The 10,033-nt window shown below is 35.8% G+C and overlaps 1 protein-coding gene across 3 annotated transcripts in view; it reads right to left on the bottom strand.

Annotated features, from left to right (window-relative positions):
• Positions 1-357: 357 nt before the first annotated feature.
• Positions 358-10,033, bottom strand: part of LOC112504010 (histone-lysine N-methyltransferase, H3 lysine-9 specific SUVH4) — a 13,638-nt gene continuing 3,962 nt past the window's right edge. For all 3 annotated transcript variants that reach the window (XM_025107972.1, XM_025107973.1, XM_025107974.1), the window contains 9 exons: positions 8,673-8,771; positions 8,461-8,559; positions 7,992-8,041; positions 7,819-7,907; positions 4,214-4,373; positions 3,418-3,523; positions 3,127-3,309; positions 2,130-2,354; positions 358-706 (listed from right to left, as the gene is read on the bottom strand). In XM_025107972.1, coding sequence (XP_024963740.1) covers positions 593-706; positions 2,130-2,354; positions 3,127-3,309; positions 3,418-3,523; positions 4,214-4,373; positions 7,819-7,907; positions 7,992-8,041; positions 8,461-8,559; positions 8,673-8,771 — 1,125 coding nt within the window. In that variant the 3' untranslated portion in view covers positions 358-592. The remainder of the gene's footprint in view (positions 707-2,129; positions 2,355-3,126; positions 3,310-3,417; positions 3,524-4,213; positions 4,374-7,818; positions 7,908-7,991; positions 8,042-8,460; positions 8,560-8,672; positions 8,772-10,033) is intronic.

Below are 10,033 nucleotides of genomic sequence, written 5' to 3'. Positions count from 1 at the left end.
ATTAAACACTTCCCAAACATTATACACAACTCCCAGGCTCTTTTTGTCCATTACTACTTGCAACCACAAAGCAAAGGCATTTGCAAGTGTCAAGATGTTAATTTAAACATACGTTACGGGGTAAAGAAACCGAGTGTCAAAGGCATAATACATTTAATAGCAAAAAATAAAACCAAAATAGAGAGCAAAGGTTCTTTCTTTTTTCCGTTCTTAAAAATATTTGTTCTTTTTGATTAAAAAAATGGCATCTCACAATTTAGACGTGTCTTGGGTTCCGATTATTTTGGCAAACTAATTACTGGGAAGATAACCACAAACCTCTTTAGGATTCTCTAAATTGGTTTGGTTAGGTTTATATCAATCATTCAACGTTCATTGACATTGCCGGCTGAAATCACCAGTTCCCTAGAACAATCAACCACCACATACAACCAGCTAAAGAACGCTAATATAATATTTTTAATAGGATAAAGGTGCCACCTGCCAACCCCATGACTACTTTCCTAGAGTTTGTCGGACCGGTTTATGGCTAACCTAGCCGCGCATTACCTAGACTTGCAATTTCTTCCGCAAAAATACTATCAACACGATCCTAAAACAAGCGCTTCCGACAATCTGGTGCACCACAGAAGCAAGCAAGCTGCTTTACCTTGCCATCTGGACCCAGCACGCTATTGAGTTCATAACCGTAGTCGTATGTCAGCTCCTACAACAAACCCATAATCAACCATTCAGTTAAACATCAATCTTTTAATAGTTGTGAAAAAACAATCATGATTCTGGTAAAAGATGAGTGTAGGCATTAGACTGATAGTTTGCTAAAACAATCCAATTGTCTCACAAATACCAACTAATTCAACCAATCCAACAAAATCATGCTGGAAAATTTCTCACAACTATCATGACTTGAGTGAAAGGATGAAATAAGCTCAAGTTTTCTATTTGGGCTTCTTTCAGAACCACAATCAGTTATGTTTTCAACTAGATTTTTTATTTTTACACATTGGGTCCGTTTGATATACAAATATCTTCCAAAAATCAAAAAAATTTCCCAAATTGACCCCTTTTCTAAAAACATGGACCGATTTCCCCCCTTTACTAAAGAAGGTAGGCGTGTCATTGGGGAGGTAGATTTAGTATGACCCGCTAGATTATTTGATGTTTGTCCTTAACAAAATGATGAAGTCGTGTCAATGAACTACCAGTGCCTTTATCCAAATCTACAGAGCACTAAACATTGTTCGAGTATATTGAGGGTCAAGCTAACAAGCCACACACTACAATACTATATGATCAGATAATTAATTTCATTTTATGTTAGGGATAAACCACGTAAGGTTTCTTATCACATTGTTCTATAGAGTGATATGAGAGATGAGAAGAGGATCTGCAAATGATGTTTTGTTAATCTAAGAAGGTATATGATAAGGTGTGTAGGTAACATGCAATGTACTCCTTTGAAGAAGCATCTACAATGCCTAACAACTTATTTTGGTTGTGGCTTTATCCTATCTCAATAACTGGCCATTAAAGCATGTCGTTCTAAGGTCATCCATGATCACATTCTCATATTAAATTGAAGTCTAAATCACTGCAAATTCGAGAAGTATATTCTCTCATTCAATCATTAGCCCTGCGGCATAAATGCAATTGCTCTCCTTCAAGGCTACTACATTCACAGCCAAAATACATGAACTTCAGCAATCGGGTATCAAACATGCAAATCGCAGGCTGTTGAAGCGACTAATTCCTGGAAATTGGGAAGCGTTGAGAACAAAGAAATTCCAAATTCGAAACAAAAAGATAAAGAAAGAGAATTATATTTATAATCCCTTTACTTGCATATCTTTTGTTTAACTCTAGCATTCCCTAAAAGTAGTGATATTAACAGACAGGACTGATTGCTTGTCATTATGCTAACTATATCTCAGTCAGAGAGACCATATAAGTTGCATGCAACAAAATGACATCTGGAGAAAAACATAATATAGGGCCAAATAACAAATCAGGAAAGTCAGATCATAAAAAAATAAGTAGCAACATTAACAATCAACATAATATACCTAGACAAAAAACCAAACAGGAGCAGGGAAATATATACATCTAAGTACAGAGAGAGCGGAGTAAACCTTGAGTGGTGGTATATTGTCAGCAGCAAACAGGATAACTCGTGCTTGTGTGATGTCATGGTGAACACTCAATACACATTGCACAAACAAATTTGGCTGACAGCTATGATTGATGAAACGCGCCACATTTCCAGTGCCACCTGCATCAATGCAGAATTCTGGGCCACTGTCTTTTTCATCGTCTTTATCCAGTAATGATGGCATGGCTACCTCCCCAACCCGCCTCTATAGAGTTCATAAGACAAATTGAATCAGAACATAACAATCAATCCTAATTACTTAAAAAAATAAGCCTATTATTAATTTTCATACTATCATCAGTTGCATGAAATGTCTTGCACTAAAACAAAGAAAAATGGTTTGTACGGTCCCAAAATACCCTTGTAATAAAAAGTAAATGTAACAAAACCGAGCCACATCACATAAAGAAAATGGAAAAAAAATTCACATATCTTTAGAATTTAAGTTGAAGCCTGATTGTGGTGGACCAATTTGCATCAGATTAACTGATAGGGGTAATCCTTTATAAGAAATAAGAGTAACTGCACAAACATAAACTAGTCATTTTAAGTTTCAAATTTTGAAAAGAAAAAAAAACGAAATGTCACATGTAATATGGGACACTACAAATAGAACAAAATTATTAATGCAGAGGTAATGAGCCAATTGTAATTCAGAAACGGTTCCAAATACGAAATTGACATATCCAAAACAAATTTAAGTGTCCTGATCACCATAAAACGAGTAAAAAAGGATGCAAATAAACAAGCAATCCTCTTAGGTCATGGCTTAGATTCCAAGTCATGGAAGCCCATGCATAGTGGTTAATAGGCTGTCACATACTATAGCCAGTTTACGAGTACTAAACATGTTGGTAATGGTGAAAGTTATGCATGATATTTTCTTTTTTTGCTCCATAAATCCACAATTTGTGACAAATTGACACATGGATGTGCAAAGATACACAGTTTCTCTGTACTTCCGAAGTTGATAGTACCTCTCTTCCACCAATCCCCTTCATTGTTTGAAGGCAGTCAATGTCAAAAATATAGTTGTTTTCTGGGTTAGAGTCAACGTCATCTGTCTTCTTGAGTATTCCTATGTACTCACAAACAGGCGCCCCAGAGGGTATGTAATCCCAAGATCGAACTGCCCAGCCCTTCTTTGGAGTCCGGAAAACCTAACAGTAATAGCAAGTTAAGCATAAAACATTTGAAGAAACATATACACCTAGATGTAATAAACTGCATCAGTGGACAGATATTTTAGTTGAGAAGGTTAAGACTACCTCAAGTCGGTATCTCAACCCTCTTTGAGATGTTCGGTTGACACACGTCAACCCACAGCCACAGTTTGGTCCACATTCGAATACAACAGCCTTGGGCTCGATTAACCTGGATAGTAAAGAGCAGCAGGATAAATAACTATTAGTGGTTACAAAATCCATAATCAAAGAGTTGGCTAACGAAGAATGAAGACAAAGCTGTTGTTCTCCATAATGTATTAGTACATCAATCCAGGTTGGTAGACTTGGGAAGCAACCAAAATCACAAGAAAACCAGAAGAAAACAGAACTGTAGGAATGTAACGAAAACATTCAAATAATGACTCGTGGTGACCAAATGCAATTTGTGCAAATGGTTGGAAAATAGGCATTGGGTGTCAAGCAAAAAATAGAAGTGGAGGTCAAAAACCATAATTACAAAAAGTAGCATTATATCAACGCTAAAGAAGGAACAAAAACCTTTATGGAAATCCCCATAAACCTATTAATACAATTTAAGTAACATCATGAACAGACTGTAGCAAAACCCTTTTTCTTTTGATGGATATGTGTCTTCAAATCTTGCAAAGCTTGAATCATACAATCTTAATAGAAGCATCTGTTAAAGATACGTAAAATCTCTGTAAGTAGATAGGTCGCAAGGAATGTTAGAAGAAAGATAAGTTTCAACATCTGTCGACACTCGCATGATACGTACAAATGAACCATAAACTTATTTAGTAAACAAACAAACAACGAATGATCAAGAAAGAACACTAAGTGGACTCTTTTTAAAGTACTTTTGCAAGTTATTTTTCACCTGCCACCATCGCGATGTACATAAGGAAAGTCAGAGCCATTAAGCCTAGCACAAGCACAGTTTCTTGGGTCAGTGCAACTACCCTGGCAATTGCATCCAGAGGCACTAGTAGGGAGCACAACACTCTTCGAAACTTGAATAGACTTGCAATAGGTGTAACCTGCCATCAGTGTTGTAATAAAAAAACTAATGAAATATCCTGGAGGTGAAATATAAATTAGAAGTATACAGTGTAGTAGGAAAAATGTGTGTTGATAACCCCCACACAGCACACAAAAACATTTATGGCAAGCATGATCTGGAAAATGATCAATTGCAAAAAAGTTCTACCATACTGAAAATATGTTGCATAACAATGACAGTATGAAACACCTAACAAACAACACACCTTGAGACTGAAGAAAAATACCCCAACTATTGAGAATCACCAAATTGAGAATATTTCCACAACGTCCACCGCTAGAAGAACTTGTCAGCCAAAGTGCCAAACTGCACCCCCACCAAGCTAGATGAAGCTTGATGCATGTAAATTGAGCAAAAGAGCAACAAAGGTAACACTGAAAATGACAGTGTGCCATAACACCATACCCATCCTAAAGCTTAGCTCACTCCCATGCTCCCTTGCCTAAATTATTAGGAAAGGCAAAGACCAATGACATTACATCTACCGCTGTCATCAGCGATTTGACATTAGTCTTCGTACCACCAAGGCCAGCCTATAATCTATGAAAAACAAAGATCGGTGATGCCACATCCATCTTGGGTGACACCTATTAAATCCTAGTCATTGTAATACCATAAGCTAGCCTGAACCCCAGTTACCAAAAGAGATAGAAATTGATACAAGTTTAGAAGAATATCAAACTCCCTACTGCATGTAGAGTAACTGAGCGAGCAATGCAGTTGCGTTGGAAGTGTAAGAGCGTAATGTAAAATATAGTTCCCATGTCTGGCAGCCCGGATTCTTGGCATTTTTCTAAACATTCTATGTCCTTAACCAGAGTGTTAGTATAGTCAATTCTCTTAATTGAGGTTTAAGCTTGACAACTACACTTTTTTATGCACCAAAGTGTTCCATGTACCCCAGCCAGCAAGAGCAGTATAATACACACATGAAACATACATTCACAAATGCATATAAGGGCAGACTCTGAAGTGTGCATCCAAATTCATTTAGATAAAGACTTGCAAAGCATCAACCTCAACTAAGAATACAAAATTCATCACATTAAGTTAGTAACAATCTTAGCATATTCCTGAAATTCAAGCTGTGTTGCAAATTGTGCTAATTTTACATCATATCCCTTAGTTCACAACTTCTTTCAGCTGCAACAGCTTGTCATTGGAATGGATCTATCACAACCAAAAAGACTAGTAAATATAGCTTGGCAAGTTAACAAAACAACCTCAACTTAAATGAATCAGAATCATGCTTTTAGACGGCCACCAGTTTTAATACTTAGAATTCGAGTCATGAATGTCTTTGTATCAGAATCCCTAATCTCTAGTTCTGGCGACTTTTACAACTCAAATAACCCTATTATGAGAATAAAAATAGTGCAGCTACAAGTTCCCATTGTTGATACACCGTATACATGCCAAGTTCTGAGGAAAAATATATCCTATCTGGTCAAAACTCAAAAAGCTGGTTCAACATTTAGTGGATGTCCATGAACTATTGTTAAAAGTATGTGTAGGCGTCTCCAGTCGGCTAAAGAAGCACGCCTCTTCTAAAGAATTTTTAAATGGATGAACAATCAAGCAAATTAAGATCACTATGTCACAAAATACTTCTTCAGATGCTGCTCAAATGCAGAAACATCATAAAAGCGCTCTCAAACTTACGTGAAAAACATTTTTTCAATAAAGTAAACCAACTTTAATCCTGCCCTATTATAATTCAAAAATATGCCACTAAGATTATATAGGCTGTAATTTTGACAGGTTCACTTAGAGTTTGAAACAGGTTAAGGCATAAACAAACAGAGATTACAAGAACAGAGAATCCTTGTTACATCTAACAATCCAGAAGGGTGATCATTTTGCAAACTTCATTTGTTTCTGCAAATTGATTGAATTTAAGCATTTCGTGTTTCTGTTTGAAATTCCAAAAGAGATGCACAATTTTTCATTTATGTTATCAATTTAGAGTAGCATATTAAGAACTTATCCCTCCATCTGAACATAAATATCCACAATGAAAAAGGCACACAGTTATAAAAATGTGTGCTTATTACACTTTTTAATCAACAAACTGCCAAATGTACCCTTAATAATAGAGGGAGTAGTGATTTTCTCCATCTCATAATTAAGGATAGAATTAAAAGTAGGCACTTACTTTTGAAAACAGGCCAGGCCGGCGAGGGTGACCGCCCTGGGCAGCAACTAACCAGAGGGCATCAATATCCCAAGTTCAAGATACACTTGTTACTTTATGAGAGTGAGTAAGAAAAATAATTGTTAAGTGTGGCTTTAACTAAAATAGTTAGTTTTATTTTTCTGCTAGCGTGACTAGGCTATACCTATAAATAGGTTGGGTTATCCTCATTTGCGAATAATCCCAATTTCGAAAATAAGATTCCTTCAATTTCCCAGTTCTTCAAATATTCTCTCTACATCGTTTTCTCTAACTTCTTGACAATAATATTCATCAAAAGTCAACAAGAACAAAACATGTGTACTTGTGGTCGAAAAAAAAGAGCTCTACCAGGCTATAATTGAAGTCTATGTCTTTTAGCCATATAATATATATTTAAATATTCTGACCCTATATAAACCTTTGAAGTACAACCTCTTTAAGTTGAAAATTTAAATAGTGAAAAATAATATAGAAGTATGATTCAAACACATTATAAAGTAATATTCTTTCATTTTTTATTTTATCAAGATGATGAATATAAAGGTAGTTTTTATATAAACATAATATTCTTTTATATTTTTTTTATATTATCGTATCTTTTGTATTTTGTTTTTTTAAGTTATAAAATTAAATGGTTTAAAGTCATATTTGCGGACTATAGAAAGTCAAGATAGGCTCAACTAGTTATATTCTCAGTATTGAAATCAAGTTTTTTGCAAACATGTACTATGATAGAATAATTGATGCTTTTTCTTTTAAAAGTTGCACAAAAACATCGTTTTAGATTATGTAGGTTTATGTTTTGTCGTTCAAGGTTTCTATTTAAGTCCTACGTTGTATTATTTTGTTATATTTAATTAAAATCGTCATGAGAAAGAACTGCTTGCTTGATGTTTTGTTTGTTTTTTATATTGTTGGGCATTTTTCAGCTTTTTCGCCCAGGGCATGAAAACCCCCAGGACCGGCCCTGTTTGAAAGTAGACACTTATTTGAAGTAATGAAAAATAAAAAATTATGTAGTTGGACCATCTGTTCTATCCATTCGAGTTTTGCTTCTAAAAAGAAGATGAGACACTCAAAATGTGACAAACTTGAATAGAAAGGTGGACACTTATTTTGGGATGAAGGAAGTATAAGACTAAAACCAATGCACTTGCCAAATGTGGGAAAAAGAAAATTTGGGACAACAAACAGATCTAAATGTTCTAACAGAAGTTTCACAGTTAAATGAGACGATGTAACTTACCAGTCGGAGCAACAGCTGGATCATCAACCAGGTTGGTTGCTGGGATCGGAATATTCTCAAGGCCACCACTTATGTCCTCGCATACCAACCTTACATCGAAAAAAATGGATCAGCCATGTCAAAACACACACACGCACACACACTCAAGAGTGTTAAAGTTCATCTCTTAATACCCGCGTATTTCAGAAACTGAACTTGGAATGCGCCCATGAGCAAAATGAACCTGACAATAATGTAAAGAAAAATTAAAGCATATACAGGTAGTACAGTAACTAAGGTTTGAATACACGTCTGTCTAGGGTGAAAAAACAAAATGATGAATGCACTTGTCCACTAATGTTATATGGGATTATACATGTAGGTTACGGCACACACAGGACTAGAGTTGCCCAGGACACCAAGGGATTGCATCAAATATACATACATGTCTACGAAAATATATTGCACAAGTAGGTTACCAATCGGCAAATGACTTTTTAAAACTTGGTTCAACACATTTGTGAACTAAATCCGGTAGTATTGGGACAAAGGTAGTGACATCTACCATCCTTATGTAAATCTACACTAACAAATATTCACATCAATGATATAATTGTGTTCAGGAATGGACTTCTTGAAAGATCCATGAGCAAGCATTGGAACCTGTTCAGTCACCAAAGAAGGTTGCCCTTCAATACGCTTGAGTTGAAACTTGAAAACCGTAAAACCAGAAACCCCTTTCTCTGCCCAATGTTTGACAACCTGGAAAATATTTGGCAAGGTCATGGGACAAACCAATACGGTTGGCATGATAATAATGACATCAACCATTAATTACTCGGTCTCAACAATGTCCCCCCCCCCTCAGTATCTACCTTGTACAAGCCATCATATGTGTAAACTTTGCCAACATAACTACTACTAGATTGATGGCCTCGAATAACTCTAACAGGCACATCTTGATCCAGGCAATTCTGCAAAAGCACAAAGAAATTGAGTCAAAGAAACCATAGAACAAAATATTAAAAGTCTGCATATTGTCAGGTATGGTGCTTCACTTGCTTAAAGAACGAGCCATTCATTACAGGACCCTGTACAAATGTGTGAGATGTAGAATGTTACGGAATGAGAAAGGCAAAAAATCCTCTGGAGCCTATCGACGACGTGAGACACGTCTTTTTCACACATGCATAAATAAATGCACAATCATGTAATTCCAAATTTTCACTAGTATAAAATAAGTTTATTAACATCAAGGAAAAAAATCGTGTACTTCTGTCCAATGTGCAGATAGCCTACCAAAGAGTTGATGAACAAAGAAAGAGCAAAGAGAAAAAAACATGAAATAGCAAAAAATAAGAGAGTACAACTACAGAAGACGCAGAAGATAACATAAAGAGGGAAAAAATCAAAGCTATATGCCTATATCCAAGAAGAGAAGAAAAGTTCCACTGCAAAATTGCAGGTTTTTATTATTTCCACATGGGAAAGATTGGTAAGAATAGTATTTATATCCGGATCAGGTGTACACTGGTAGGGGTCACATTGCCAAGAAAAAATTCCATAAAGCAACAGCAAAGAAGTGTTATCTGAAAAGATGGTAAAGAACTTTTTGTTAATATACGAAGAATGGCATGCCATCATATAGAAAGATGTATTCCTTGGAAAGTTACCTTTTTAACAACATATTTTCAAAAATCAAAACCATGAACTGAATAGGATATAGATTGTGATGTGTGGAGGCATGTATCCTAGGTGACCTGGTGACCTATGTTAGCAGATGCAAGTGGCAGCGATGGATCGTAAAAATGCTTATTGGCCCTAAAGTAATAAAAAGCAAAACTTGAACTTTGATTTAGATAGTGGGGACAGCTTTCCAAGGTAAAAAATATATAAGATTTTTCCCTTGAAATGTAAGAAATAGTGTTCAGAAGTTGTATTTTGTTAGTTTTTGAAGTAATTGTGCTCTTAGTAAAGAAGTTTTTCGTACCCGAATACTAGAATCGAGGCATTACAGTCATGCAACGAACACATCAGAGGTGATTAGCAAAGACAATTAATGTTCACCAAGTGCCATACATTGTAAGCATGAAGTACAACTAATGCATTATCTATAAATAAAATTGTATTTAAAGTTTATAACTGGCAACCCCAACCAACCCCACACGGAACCTGCCTCCAAGGACACTAATGTGAGGGGGCATTTTTTAGCTCACTGCTGAGGCTAGCAGGGGGG

The sequence above is a fragment of the Cynara cardunculus genome, unplaced genomic scaffold (genome assembly GCF_001531365.2).
Source record: "Cynara cardunculus var. scolymus isolate 2C unplaced genomic scaffold, CcrdV1 Un_Scaffold_4361, whole genome shotgun sequence".
NCBI lineage: Eukaryota > Viridiplantae > Streptophyta > Magnoliopsida > Asterales > Asteraceae > Cynara > Cynara cardunculus.
This window is presented reverse-complemented; position numbering and strand designations above follow the sequence as displayed.